Genomic DNA, 15,540 nt, shown 5'->3' on the forward strand with positions numbered 1-15,540 from the left:
TCGTGGTTGTTGAATTGTGTGACCAGTCATCTCGTCAAACAATTTTAGTTATTAGAGAGTATATTTTTATTTATTTAATTTCCTCTTTCAACACTTTCGATGACTTTTTTCATGAGTCAATCATATGATTATTTTTAAAAAAAAAAGTGTAACAAGGGATGATGAGACTCAAATTCAGGTCCTCTATTTATCGTAATACTATATTAAAGTATGCCACTATCTCATCCAAAAATCATTCTCACACTTCAATAAAGATAAATGCCATGTTGAATTCCATTAAGTCGAGCATCCCATATATTAGAGTTAAAATATGAAATGTTGGTATTATTTTAAATGAAAAAGGTACTGTTTTTTCAAGCTTTATTCTTATGGAAGAACATGTTTTTTAATGTCCATCTTCTTCTTGTAATATTCTTTTTAGTTGTCAATTAAATAATTCACTTAGTTGGCCAAGCTATTAAGTTTATTTTAGAATAAAGTAGCTCACTTAAAGCAACGATATATTAAGAAAGTGTGAAACTTGCAAGTCTCAATTAACTAAATAGATTAAAAAGTTAGTTAAGTGCATGAAATGGATTAAAAATTGAGTAGTTGCCATTAAAAGTTGCTAAAAATCTTTTAATTATGTTTTTAAATTAGAAAAAATCTCCTCTATAAGTTTGTTGGACCAAAAAGGAATAAATGAACTTTATGATTTGGAAGGTTTTGTAGTCTTCTATGATCTTATGGCCAAACAAATCTATGTAAAGTAATAATGTAATTAAGAAGCAAAAGGATATACATAACTTAGAAGGCTTAATTTAATTATTTGCTAATCTTGTTCGTTTGCTTCTTACTTTTATTTTTTCCTTTTCCTTAATATATACTTTATTTCTTTTGGTTTTCTGATCCAACGTTTGGTACATTTAATGCTCAGTATTAAAGACGATTTCATATTCTGAGTTCGAATACAAAATTTCTGATTAAGGATGAAGAGTATTTATCATGACACCATTGCGATCTTTGATGATACAAATAATCATAAAGACTGCATTATTTTCGGAATTTGCCACAAGACAAAGATGATTTGGAATAAGCCAATTACTAAAATGACATTTTAAAATATAATGTTTCTTATTAGTGAAATCATCGCACTTTGACAAATTATATATTATGGAAAGGGAAAGCCAAAATTTCAAAGGATAAAACAATATTGTCTTTCATTTTATTTTATGTGTTTCAATTTAGAAGATTTATAAATATTGAAATCTCAAATTAAAGATATGTATATAATGTTATAATGTATAAAATTATTATTTGAATCTTATATTTTAAAATATGTCATATAAGATATTAAAATAATAATAAAAAAATGAAATAAAAAGTTGCTTACTTGATGATTTTTCATGTTGCCTATCACGTTCAATTGTTATGAAACTTTGATAAAATTTGCACGTATTATTAAATTATATACAAGTCTTGACCAATTGATAAGACTTTATATTATCTTAATTCTATTTTTCATGTTCAACTGATGATGAATCTTATAGATTGACAAGACTTGTTTTTGCATCGTAATATTCCACAAGTTATGTCATCCGCTCTTAAAAAACATATGTCAATTGAACATAACATCGATTTCTAAGAACAAAATTAAAGATCAGCACATTTAAAAAAACAAAAGTAAATACCAATCTATTTGGAGGACAAATCGAACAATTAAATGGCACGGAAATATCTTATTTCTGAAAATCTTCCTATCCTATGGACAGACAAACTTGGGCCGGCCCAATCATAATATGTGGGTCGGGTCCAGTTTATAGAGATGGGCTGGTTCGAATCTTGTTTATTCTGAGTCGGGTCGGTGGATAAACTCGGAGCCCAATTACCAAAGTTCAGTACTGAGCACGTCAATGGCGATAGCTCAAAAAATGAAGAACAAATTAACAATGGTGATATGATCCGAACAGTGACGGAGGTCGGAAGAATGACCGGAGGAGCTTTATCGGATTGTATATTTTGCCAAATTGCTACCTCTTCAACTTCAACCACTCTCCTTCACTCCGTCAGATCTCTTCTCTCTTTTTTGTTCCGATCACAATCAGTCCACATGCGTGAAGTAATTTGATGATTTTTTGGTTAAATTGATTTTGCAGGATGATAAAGTTGTTGCATTTCGAGATATTAATCCCTCTGCCTTCAGGTTGTTCAAATTTTCATCAGTTTTTCATTGTTTCCTTTTGTTTTGACTTTACTGAATTTAGTATTTAGTTCAAGAGTGAATGATCAAAAATATGCTTAAAGTATCCTGGTTTTCTGAGTTTCATACTTTAACTATTAGGCCTGCTAGTTTCCTGGTAAACTATTATCAAATGCTTATTGAAATACACATCAACTATCAATTTCCTTTTCCTACATGAACGGTGGTGATTTTTCAGCTAGTGAAAGGAAACAACTGATAGCTGAGATATATTTTTGATAAATAGTTGATGATAGTTCAAGTAGAAAGAAAAGAACAATTGATAGTTGAGGTGTATTTTGATAAATAGTTGATGATAGTTCAGTTAGGAAAAGTGAACATTGCATAGTTCAAGTGCAAACCTCGATAAAACATGATCTTCGGGTGTGTTTCTGACCATTTAAGTCTTAATTCAATGAATCAATCTCAAACTAGTTGATGGCGGACTTAAAAATAATATGACTAACTCTCAGCTGACCATTTGGACCTTACTATGGCGTGGGAATCTCACAGTCAGGTCGCAGCATGGTAGTTGATTTCTTCTCATATGTCCAGTCCATGATAGACAGAGTTACTGGATACATGTGTTGGTGGGAGGTATCAAGTATCCTGTGGAATTAGTCGAGGTGTTCACAAACTGGTCCGGACAAAATGGTTATAAAAATAAAATTAGGAGTTTTGTATATAATCATTCAACTTATTGTAAATTATGATTCATTTTCTGGTGTTTTTTAGTTAATTGAGTAGCACAAGTGCTTTCCTGTGCACTACATTTTGTATGTTTTGGCTTAGTTGTTCATAGATTCGGTGAAATCATGTTTGCTGAGTTTTTTGTATTGCATTTTAACTAAGAACCTGATGAGTTTCATTCATATTGAATTATATTGGTGGAAGGACACAGAAATACTTAATTCCTCGGTTTGTAGTTCATAAATACTCTACAAGAGAATCATTTAGTGGTGGAATTTTTGCATAGACTGACATGTTAATGAATTCCCTTTTTCTTCCTCTTTATGTCAAACATGGGATATATAAATGCTAGCTAGTGCTAGGATGTAATGAAGAGCTATTTCCCAGCTTCAAGCCTTTGCCACTGTTAGCTTCACCCTTTGAAAACAAACAATTAGATACATCATTTAGCTGTACCGGAGTTCAATTTAGCAGGCTCAACTTACTTATCTCAAGTTGATAGAATGATTCTTTTGTAGTAAACTTTTACTTTCCTTGGTACTTGTATCAAGTCAAACTAAGTCATTAGAACGGGAGGGATGACTTATGGATCTTTAATGCCAAGCTAAGTCATTAGAAATGGAGGGAGGTCTAAGGGTGTGTTCAGTATGAAGAAAATGATTTCCAATTTTCCATGTTTGGTTGGTCAAATATTTTGAAAAACATAAACAAGCTCCTTAAAAATGTGGAAAATGACCTCTCTAGTGAAATTAGGGAAAACAAGCTCTACTGGTGACATTCGATATTGATCGGGTCCTCCCCACCCTCCAACACACCTCATCTTCACCCTAACCCCCCTAGTCCTCATCCTCACCATCTCACAGCCCTACCTCCCCACCTCCACTTTTCATAGTATTTGTCTAAATTATACACAATTGCTTTTAGGATATGCTTACCTACGGAACACAAGAAAATATGGAAGAAACCCACTTATTTTTCACGAAAACATTTTCCTTCATACTGAACACACCATAAATCACTATAAATGGAGGGAGGACTATGAATCTTGTACTTATCTTTAATAGTCATAATGCAGGCCTTCTGTTTGGCTCGTTATTTTTGGTCAGTGACTCAATCAAGTATTTTTAATCATGAGAAAGAAAAACAATATGTGGATAGTTTTGTATAATCTTATTTGTTCTCCATAATTTTTTAATACTTTCAGTTGGTATATTTATTTCTAGACAACGTAGTATTATGTCTTATCTAACATGGTACTTTGATATGCGATATCAGTCATCTAATTTTACTTCCGTTGCTGGCATAGAATGTGAATTTGCAAAATCCTTTGTAATGATCTCCTTTTAATACTCAAAATCTTGATAGGCATTACTTGGTAATTCCAAAACAGCACATTCCAACTGTGAAAAACCTTCAGCGAAGCTCAGACGACTTCTCCTTGGGTAAAGTATACTTATTGGATGCATTCTTATCACCTCATTTTCGTTTGGAATCCCGATACTGCCTTATTTCTCTGTATTCACACATCTAACTTGCAGCTTCTTTTCTTATAGTGAGTCACATGTTAGATGTGGGGAAGAGTCTGCTACATAGGGATGCACCTCAGTCAAAGCACTACAGGTATCGTCATTTAAACACATATACAGAAAGAAGGACTTGCATCTTCATTAGCTCTACCACATTCTATAATTTGTAGTATGTAGTAACATAACCACACATAATACTCCTGAATTTTCTTTTCAATCACTTTGCAGAATAAATGCAGGGATATAAAGCAATGTTAATTCAATAATTTAACGAACTTGTTTTGCAATTCTAGCTTTCTGCTTTATTTTCTGGCACTTGTATTGAATCAAGGGCCGATGAAGGAATACTTTTTACAATCTTTGCCGCTAGTTATAAGTACTGATTCGAGGCTACAACTAGAGAAGACAGCTGCAATGTTGTAGTTAATTTCTCTAGTTTACGAGTCATAACCAATACTCCTGCATATTTTGAAATATTCTCACACATTTCGGAATTTTAAGAATCTTAGTGTTACTTTATATTTTAGGATTCTTAACATAAAAACTTACACTTGGGGAGTAGGAATCCTTTTCACAACTATTTTTCCATGTTTTTAGATTTGGTTTCCATCAGCCTCCATTCAACAGTGTTGATCACCTCCACCTCCACTGCTTCGCACTTCCTTACACTCCAAGGTAATCTTTTCTCTTGATACTCTAGAATATTACCTTTTCGAAAGCTTTGAATTTCTTGGAAGTGTTGTATATTCCCTTTTCTAATTTTAGACATTGAACAGCTGGAGGTTTATGAAATACTTATCATTGGGGCCACTTGGTGGATTTATTGAAGTTGAAAAGCTATTGGAGAGAATAAATCCACAAATTATTTATCCCTCATCAATGTAATTGTTTGTGAATTTGAGGTTTCTAATTTTAAAATAATGGCAAAAGTGTAAGTAATCTGCTGATTGTTATTCATATATACTGTGTAAAATCTGGATTTTCCGTCATTAACCTTTTTATTGATCATGTTATGGAACCTTATTATTCAATCTTATTTCTTGATTGAAAATTCAATATTGGATGTGAGAATTTCCTGAAGTCCTCATTTGTTTTCTTTCATGCTTTGTACCTGAATTGTTGTCAAAATAATAGTCTCCACTGGGCATGAAAAAAATGCGTATCTGCATAACTTCTGTCTTCTCTCACCCGGGGTGTGAGTTAGTGGTCAGTGAAGTGGGTTGAGAATCATGAGGTCTCTGGATCAAATTCCAATAGAGACAAAAAGACTTGGTGATTTTTCTCATTTGTCATAGCCTACGTGGTACTTGGTGGTGGGAGTTGATAGGTATTCCGTAGAATTGGTCAAACTGACTCAAACATCATGTTTATCGATGGATTAACATACACAAACTCACAAAGAATGTTTAAAAGCTTGAATTCTTTTTTGTGACTTCTAAGCACCAAAATAGAAAACTACATTCATGAAAATACAATTACTGCTCACCAATCTTGTGAGGCCTAATCTGGCCAAGTTTTTTTGGCGGTAATATTTATTGCAACAAAAATATTTAGCGATAATTATGTCAATATTTTTGTATTCAGAATCATTAAAGCATTAATAACATTTATTTAGAGTTTTGATTATAACTAACCGTATTATATAATTGTCGTATGCCAAATAAAATTGACAAATGAAAGTGAATTTATCACCAAGACCGCACGACCCTATTCAGTGCATAAAAGATTTACACTACCAAATTATTAGTTAATAGAAATATAAATAATTTTTCAAAATAATAAAAAGGAATCCAGAGAAAATGACTTCTATAATGGGTGCTGCATTACACATTTGACACAACCTCAATTTACCTGAGGTTATATGATTAGATACAAATTTAAATTTATCACTAAATTTCACTTAAATACCTGAAATTAAATCATATTTTGATCGAACACTTACGCACATAATAAAGTATTTTTATTAAATATTTTCAATTGAAATTCAATTTATATATATATATATATATATATATATATATATGTTATTTTAGGTACTTTTAAATTTGATAACTTTTATTAATAAAATACATTAGCTTCAATAAATCGTGCTTATGATTTGCCATTTTAGAGATAGAAAGAGAAGACTGGGGTAGTTTGATTTGAATTCAAGTTATGATGGATTAATTATGATGGGATAAATTATGACGAGATTAGTTATGATGGGATAAATTATTATGAGACTATTTTTTATTGAGTATTTGGTTTGTTGTATTCAAAATAATAAATTTTAAGAACAATTTATTTGTTAACAAAAATACCCTTCATGAATGTAAAAAGTGATATAACAAAAGGGTTGAAAGAGACATTTTGTTATTTACTTATTTAATCCCGAAATAAGTTATCCCGGGATTACTATACCATCCAAGGAGAGGGATAGCTTATTTCAGTACTAATTATTAATCCCGGGATAAGTTATCTCGTACTTACCAACCAAACAACAAATTAAATGATACTACAATTTAATCTCATGACTATTTGATACTATCCTTCACACCAAACGATCACTCAGAGTTATACGGATCACCCCGAAATTATATTGTAATAATCAGTAAAGGAAGAACAAAAGCAAATCCAATTTTTTTTTAACATTTTTACTGATTCACTTTCTCAAGAAAAGAAAAAAAAGAGAAAAAGAGAAATGAGTAGTGCAGAAACAGAGCTTCTCACCGTCGATCCTCTTGAGCTCAAATTCGCATGTAATTTTTTTTATCCTTCTTCATCCTTTCTGTTTTCCCCATTTTTTTTTACAATTTTTTTTTTTTTTTTTTTTTTACAGTTGAGCTGAAGAAACAGATATCTTGTTCCCTTCAATTATCAAATAAAACTGAAAATCATGTCGCATTCAAGGTGCATTTTTCGTTCCTAATTTTGTCTTTATGATTTTTGAATTTTTGTTTCCATTTTTAAAAAAATAAATTGTGATATTTTGTTTTTCAGGTTAAAACGACGAATCCGAAAAAGTACTGTGTTCGTCCGAATACAGGCATTGTTTCGCCTCGATCCACTTGTGATGTCATCGGTATTCACAATATTATTTTTGTCTTATGTGATATTATTTCTTATTAGTTCGTTTTGAAAAGAATAATGTATTATTATATTTGAAAACAATTTATAGTAAAGTGGTTTTAGTATGCTGGATAAACATGTGTTTGGTTTACGTTTTAAGTTTATCATGGGATCGCCAATCTTGAATATCCCATCTTATCCCCACATGTGAGGTGAGATTCAAAGATTATATTTTTGGGCTGCGTAACAAATAACCCCTAACTTTTTATTTATTCATTTTTTAATAACATGTTTTTATTGTTGTAGAAATCTTTTTAAAAGTTTTTTTTTTTTAAACTTAAAAATCGTGTTCAGTCAAACTATGACGTATGAATTGGAGAGTATTTGATATTTTGATTGGTATATTTTTGTCCTTGTCCTTTAATGAATGCTCCTGGGATGAAAAACATTATAGTAGTATTTTAGGTATATTTAACTTTGAGTCAAAATGTTCTCTTTTTTCTTAAACTCTATATCCAGTTAGTCGTTAGACAATGTCAAATAAATTAGGATGGAGGGAGTATTGGAATAATCTCGTGCTCGGTCTAAATATATACTAGTATAGTAAGTAGAAAGATAGGTGAAAGAGCAAGAAAAGGAAGTCATTTATGGTAGTGATTCTTCTCATTTGTCCAAGTCTTGGTGGACACAGTTACTCGATACCTATACTGATGAGAGGTAGTAGGTATCCATTGGAATTAGTTGAGGCGTGTGCAGCTGGCATGGACACCATGACTAAAAACAAAGTAAAAAAAGAAGAAAATTCAAATCCGACAAAAAACTGTTTCTTATGCCTCAATCCCAAGTAAGTTGGATTGATGTATATGAATCCATACTGTCCATGTTGCTCCATATAAGCTCATCATGCACCTTAAAAGTTAACTTCAACTTATACTTCATCGGAAATTGAGATATTATTATAAGTATTCGTCCTGTACGGTCCTATTCAGCATCACATTATTTATCAGTGCCAGATTTTCGTTTATTAGTTGGCCGTTCATATTAGTTTATAACTTCTTGTAGTAACAATGCAAGCACAGAAGGAGGCCCCTGCTGACATGCAATGCAAGGACAAGTTTCTACTTCAGAGTGTCGTTGCAAGTGCTGTTACCAATCCAAAAGACATCACCCAAGAAATGGTAATCATACAAATGACTGCGTCTTTTTCTCTTCGTTTTCTAATGCCGAGTCTGTGAAGACAAGAAAAATGTACCTTTATTATCATATTGAGTAATGGTCAAAAACACACTATCACTACAAGTTGTTCCATTTTCCTACCTGAACTATCGTCATCTATGTATTAAAACACACCTCGAAGTTGATTAGGCCAAGCATCATTTGTTCCATTTTTCTACCTGAACCATCACCATACTCAATTAGGTGTGTTTTAATAAATGGTGATAGTTCAGGTAGGAAAAGGGAACGGTTGATAGTTGAGGTGTGGAACTCACGAAACAGTGATAGTTCAGATGTGTGTCTGACCATTATCTCTATCGTATTTAACTTACTCTATTGAAATGTTTGATTTTAGAAATGAATGATAAAAGCGCAGATCATGTTTTAGTTTGTTGTTGTTACACAACCATTTAAGCGTAGTGAAGTTTGTTGATCTCTTTGTAGTTCAATAAGGAGCCTGGACGTGTTGTAGAAGAGTGCAAATTGAAAGTGATTTATCTCCCCCCTCCTCAACCACCATCCCCCGTGGCAGAAGGATCAGAAGAGGGTTCTTCACCGAGACAGTCCTTGACAGAGAATGACAATCAAAATGGTTCTGAGGTTGTTTACTAAGTCGTTTAATTCTTATTTATCTCCTTTAATTATTTTTTCAGTCTTACTCTTAATGAAACTTGATTATTCATGAATGTCATTGCAGCTCACAAGAACATTTCTTGAAACTCATGACAAATCTACAGAGGTGAAATTTCTACTACAATTCCTATATTGTTCCTCACATTTATTTCCTATTTAAGGCAATAACATATGTGTATATCGTAGTTTCTTTCGTATGAATGTCAAGGTTTATATACGTTCTATATCTGTGTTATCTATGGATGTTACTATTTGCCAATGTTCACATGCGGTAAGCTAGTGTAGATTGACATGCACATATACTACATATCTTCCATGTTTCTAATGCTTGTTATTGTGAGTTATAAGTAATGAGTTCTGATCCCCACAACTTACTTTCCGATATAATCTGAGTGTTGCGTTATCCATTTCTCTCCTCGTTCTCTTAGTGGTCGTTTGGTTCGCAGACTAAGTTATTTGGGGACTAATGAAAAAGTGATGGCATTTTCCATGTCCTCAAACAAGTTGGGGCTTTTCCGCATAAAGCATTTGCAGTGCTGCTCTTAAATCATCGAACTTAGGATGTTTGCAGCTAATGATTTTATAAATATGCTTGGAAGGAGATGCAGTTTTTTTTTGGTCAACATAGCTAATGTAGACGTGTTATTTCAGGCAAAGTCTGTTATTTACAGATTGACGGAGGAGAAAGCTGGTGCTCTACATCAAAGCAACAGACTTCGTCAAGAATTGGTAAGGAGTTACATTACTTTCTTCGATTGATTCTCTTGTCTTCAGAACTCCAATACTTGTAGAAAGGCCGAGGTTTTGGTATATCTATGAGCAGTTTTGTACGCAAGTCGGGTTGGGCTGATTTTGCCTCCCTTACTACATATCAAGCAAATTATGATGGTTTATATTGTGTAGATTGATCATAAATTGACTAAACGTCTAAGCCTACTACTACTACTCCTATATCCGGCCTTGCGACCAGAAAATATGAGCAAGCTCACACAACCAGAATTGTCAGCTGAACTTGGGTAGAAATACAAATAGTCTGCTCTGTAACTTTTGCATTATGAGTGGTTATATTTTTTTATCATATATTGCTCAGACTCTCCAAAAAATGTTGTCGCCCCTATGTCAGATCCTCCAAAGCTCTACTACTTTTGGAGGATTCGACATGCAACGATCAACATTTTTGAAGAGTCTAAGCAACATAGCTTTTAGTTACAATGGCTTACTTCTGAAACACTATCTGTAGGAAATTATGAGGCGCGATATCAGCAAAAGCCGCAGTGGTGGTGTTTCGTTCAAGTTTGTCATCGTCATTGGCTTGATTGGTGTAGTTTTGGGCTACATTCTCAAAAGTTCATGAGCAATCACTATATATTCCATTGAAATGTTTGTTTCTCAACCTCAGAGAAGCATTGAGGAGTAAAAAAAGAGAGGCTAGCCAAATGATTGAAACAATATGATTTTGTCTTAGTTTAGCTGCACTTCCTTAGTAGGAAAAAAGTTGTAAAAGTGTCTGATTAGCTCAAAAAGAAGTTGCAACAACTTTAGTAACCAAGGATTATGGATGATAATTCTAGCTTGAATTTTTTTCACAATAACTTTGTATCTTCTCTTCTTTTTTTTTCTCATTCAATATCCGATTCCCACATTGGAGTTCGACTAAGTCTGAATTCACACCGAGAAGTTTCGATAAAGCATTCCTTAACATAGGCGAATAACTTTGTATATACTAGATTAGATAAAGTAGTCTAGTTTTTCAGCTTTGGTAGGCAGAGTTATCTATATAACTGTTGTATTTATGGGAGGTAAGGTATTTCATTGAATAGTTGTGGTGTAAGCAAATTAGTCCAAATATGATAATATGCCTCTGAAAATGAACTTTTAACAGGTAAAGAGCAAATGTAGCTAGTTTTGATAAGTAAAGGGTAAATATAATTCTAAAGTATAATCGGAAATGTATATTTGTTGAAAAAAATAGCATATTATATAAATAATAATAAAGGAACAAATATAATACTTTTTCAAAATTCAAAAGGTAAGCATTAAGGTATATTCTCATTTATTCTACCTATATATGACAACACTCTTTTTGAGAATATTTATCATCAAGATAAGTCTCAACCGTTTAATAATATTGTATTTGAATCAATTTACACAATTAATTTTATGAATAAATGTTATTTTCTATTGATACAAATATCAAGATAATCTTGTTTATCAATTAAGATTTGAACAAATAAAACGAAATCATCGAATAACTTTGTATATTTACAAAATTTTCCCTAAAATATAATCCATACAAAATAAAGATTGTTTGACTTTTATCCATGATTCTTGAAGCCCACGTATGCTCATATCTCTAAGCAACCACACACAAGTTTTTTTTTTCACAATATTTATATAAAAATAATTACTTACTTTTAAAGAATTTAGATAATGATAAAAAATTAGGCTACGTACATTATTTATACAGAGTCCAAAAAACAAAGCAAAAGCCAAAGTTCTGTTAATCATTCAATTCAATCAAACTACTACTATAATCTTCCCATCTTTTTTCCCTTTTTCTTGTTCAATCACTCAACCAAATAAAGGTATAATCTTTATTCCCTTTTTTGATACAATTTAATTTCTTTTAATTTTTTTCTCAATTTTTTTTTTGTGTAGTGTTGTATAGAACTGATTTGGGATTTTTAGGTCAAAATTGATTGATTTGAGTTCAAGATTCTTGCTTTATCAATTGGGTGTTTGTTTTTCTTCCTATTTCAGTTAATTTATTGTGTTATTTACTTTCTGGGGTTGTTTAATTTTTCTGTTGAAGTTTTTGGTTTCTGTTTACTAAAGAAAATATGGGGTTGTAGTTTATTTTTAAGGAATTGGATTATTTGGTATTGGGTATTTCAGTTTCACATAAAGATTTATGCTTTTTTTGCTTTTTGTTTTTTAAGCCAGGAGAATTAGGATTTGATGGTGTTATTAGCTTTATATCAGTTAAATCTTTTGTTAAGTTTTTAGGATCTGTTAATCTTTAGTTGTTGTTTTTTAACTTATTTAGTAGCATTAAATAGTATTCGCATAGTATCTTATTCTTCGATTTTTTGCTTGCTTTCAATTCTGCTTTGATTTGACTTTTTTTGAGTTGAGGGTCTATCGGAAACAACCACTTTACTTTACAAAGATAGGGATAAGGTGTGCGTACATTATATCCTCGCTATGCCAGACGTCACTTGTGGGATTACACGGGATATGTTGGTTGTTGTAATCTTTAATTGTTGTTCTTTTCCCTTTTTAGTAGCATTAGATAGTATTCGCATAGTATTGTATTCTTCAATTTTTGCTTTGTTTATCTTTCTTGCAATGTTGCTTTTGATTTCACTTCTTTTGAGCCGAGGGTCTATTGGGAAAAACCACTTTACCTCACAAAGATAGAGATAAGGTGTGCGTACATTCTATCCTCGTCAGACCCTACTTGTGGGATTACTTAGATATGTTATTGTTGTTGTTGTAGTAATCTTTAATTGTTGTTTTGCAAGGAAATATAGGTTGTAGTGTTTTGTTCTTTTTTTTTGTTGTTTGAACTGTTGAAGAAATCGGCTTTACTTAGATAAAGTGTTTTGCTTTTTTGATGGTTGAATTCAGGCAGATATATATAAATATGGCAAAGAGTTCGTTCAAGCAAGAACATGATCTTGGTTTGTATTGAACTTTTGTTTTGTGAATTTTTGCATAATGCTTTGTGATTAGGGTCATTATTGTTTTTTGACTCTGTTGTTTTGTACGTTGTGCAGAGAAGAGACGCGCTGAAGCTTCTAGGATTAGGGAAAAATACACAGATAGGATTCCGGTGAGAATTGAGTTTTCATTGGAAACTTTCGTTGCATTATACAAATTTTGTTTTTTTGGTTGTTGGTCACTTGGTTAGTTCTATTTGAATGTAATTACTTATGTGCTGTTTATGCTTGGTACATAATTATATGGAGTTCGAGTAAATTGGCAATCTGTGTTGCTATGAATCTCCGAAAATGTTGCTACACTGTCTGGTACTCTGAAAATGCACTACTTTTGGAGGATCCGACATGCATCCCGTGACATTTTTGAAGAGTCCGAGCAACATAGCTTGCAACTCTGTGTTATTCAACGTTATCTGATATAAACATAGATAAGATAGGTATACTGGTGGTAATAATGTTAACATTTGCACGTCGCATCAGGGAGTAAATTGAAATCTAACTCAGCAATCCGGTCACTCATTTGCTGATGCCAAACTGCATTTTGAATCAGAAAGGTGTAAATACACATTGAGCAAATACGCGATCACCATTGTTAAGAAACATGATTGCAAAATACAGGATCATCATTGTTAAGAAATACGATGCATTGCAAAATACATGATCATCATTGGTAATTTTTTTGTCTTAAGTAAAACAGGATTTAGCTTCTCATGTTTAGTGGATTAGCCAATTTGGCTCAAGTGTTGCTGCTTTAGTAATTTATTCTCTTCAAGTATCTTGTGGGCTGAAGTCTCATATATTCTCCGCGGCTTCTGTTGACTACGTTTATATGATGTGCAGGTAATAGTTGAAAAGGCTGAAAGGAGTGATATTCCCAACATTGACAAGAAAAAGTAAGCACTCATCAATATTTTTCTCATTATAATCAATCTAAAGATTTCTGTAAATCTTTGTGTTCCTATTTCGTTTGTTAGAACATTCCATTTTCATGAGCATATAATCACTTCCTCCTTGGCAAATGATGTTTTCCGAAACTTGAGTTACCTTCTCCTTGGCAAGGGTTCTTTAATATTTTTATCATAGCTTTTACTCTTCCATTTCTTTCAAATCATTTTCCAAAAAAATATTTTCTTGATGGAGAGGGGGAGTCGTGCCCATTCTCTATCTGGGCACGAGAGTCGAGTGTCTGTCAGAAACAACCTCTCTATCCCCACAAAGGTAGGGGTGAGGTATGTGTACGTTCACCCTCCTCACTTGTGGGAATTAGATATGGTGTTGTTAACTATTGTTGTCTTCACCACCAAACTAATACATAATATCTTGGTATCTAGTTTTGTAACTAGGAAAAAACCTTATTATTCATGTTTCCCCGATTGGCAAAATTGCAGGTATCTTGTCCCAGCTGACTTGACAGTAGGGCAGTTTGTGTATGTCATTCGCAAAAGGATTAAATTGAGTGCAGAAAAGGCAATTTTCATATTCGTCGACAATGTCTTACCACCCACAGGTGAGTGCTAATCTCCAAAATTATTAGTGCACCCGTGTTGAATCCTTTAAACATGCACTAGTTTGGGTGGTTTCGATATGCACCCCTCAGCATTTTTTGAAGAGTCTGAGCAACATAGATAAATAGTATTTCAGCAATTGCAAGTATTGAACTTCAGCATTTGAGATACTGGTGAAATATTTAGTAGGCGTTTGGACATAGATTTAGTTGATTTTTTTTTTTAAAAAAAGGAAGAGTTTTTGAAATTAAAACTGAAAATGATATTTGGAAGTTTGAAGTTGTGTTTGGACATGCATTTCCCTCGAAAGAAAATTAAGAATCTTGCCTTCAAGAACTGCCAAAAAAAGTTTTGCTTTTTCTTTTCTAGGTAAAAACTTTATATGTTCAAACTTCGTTTTGAAGACTGAAGAGTATTTCAATTGAAATAATGAGTTTTTGCTCACGAATCATCAGCGTTGAACTTCCAAAAGTATTTTTCGACTTTAACTTCAAATACTCTTTTCCCCAACTTAGACAAAATATTATCCAAACCTCTTTAGTCTAAATTGGGAAAGCTGATTCGCGCTTTGCAGGTGCAATCATGTCTTCCATCTATGACGAGAAGAAGGATGAAGACGGTTTCCTCTATGTTACCTACAGTGGAGAAAACACATTTGGGGACCTTAACTTAGTGTAGCTTTCATGGTATTGACATTGGATCATTTGCTTAAAGCTCTCAATTTCATCATCCATCGACAATGAAAATCACTTGCTGTTTCCATCTTATATAGGTTTTGTAAATAATAAGAAGTTGTGTATAGCTCATATCTATGTATAGTTCAAGAAAACAAGTATTAAAATCTTCTGGCAAGTGATTTTAATAAACAGTTGAATTCAGTCTCATTGACAATGGTGTTATTTTTCTGGAACAATTTCTTTAACTTACATGTATATACTGCATCATATGGTTTTGCTCCAAGAGTTGTTAGTTTATTCATTCTT

General features: G+C 32.5%; 3 protein-coding genes across 3 annotated transcripts; all 3 read left to right on the top strand.

The window, feature by feature from the left end:
* Positions 1-1,857: 1,857 nt before the first annotated feature.
* LOC125834666 (bifunctional adenosine 5'-phosphosulfate phosphorylase/adenylylsulfatase HINT4) lies at positions 1,858-5,465 on the top strand. Its single transcript, XM_049513804.1, has 6 exons — positions 1,858-2,044; positions 2,136-2,182; positions 4,274-4,350; positions 4,462-4,528; positions 5,032-5,109; positions 5,211-5,465. The coding sequence occupies exons 1-6, from the start codon at positions 1,937-1,939 to the stop codon at positions 5,317-5,319; spliced, it is 486 nt and encodes a 161-aa protein (XP_049369761.1). The 5' UTR covers positions 1,858-1,936; the 3' UTR covers positions 5,320-5,465.
* Positions 5,466-7,112: 1,647 nt separating this feature from the next.
* LOC125834667 (vesicle-associated protein 1-2-like) lies at positions 7,113-10,823 on the top strand. The gene is made up of 8 exons (XM_049513805.1): positions 7,113-7,172; positions 7,253-7,323; positions 7,414-7,495; positions 8,545-8,660; positions 9,142-9,297; positions 9,395-9,436; positions 9,982-10,059; positions 10,571-10,823. Exons 1-8 carry the CDS (start codon positions 7,115-7,117, stop codon positions 10,682-10,684), a joined length of 717 nt encoding a protein of 238 aa, XP_049369762.1. The 5' UTR covers positions 7,113-7,114; the 3' UTR covers positions 10,685-10,823.
* Positions 10,824-12,931: 2,108 nt separating this feature from the next.
* On the top strand, positions 12,932-15,445 carry LOC125834669 (autophagy-related protein 8f-like). The gene is made up of 5 exons (XM_049513806.1): positions 12,932-13,013; positions 13,110-13,165; positions 13,893-13,945; positions 14,441-14,559; positions 15,132-15,445. The coding sequence occupies exons 1-5, from the start codon at positions 12,947-12,949 to the stop codon at positions 15,233-15,235; spliced, it is 399 nt and encodes a 132-aa protein (XP_049369763.1). The 5' UTR covers positions 12,932-12,946; the 3' UTR covers positions 15,236-15,445.
* The last annotated feature ends 95 nt before the right edge of the window (positions 15,446-15,540 follow it).

This window comes from Solanum verrucosum, unplaced genomic scaffold (genome assembly GCF_900185275.1).
Source record: "Solanum verrucosum unplaced genomic scaffold, falcon-dt-bn FXZP01000149.1, whole genome shotgun sequence".
Classification (NCBI taxonomy): domain Eukaryota; kingdom Viridiplantae; phylum Streptophyta; class Magnoliopsida; order Solanales; family Solanaceae; genus Solanum; species Solanum verrucosum.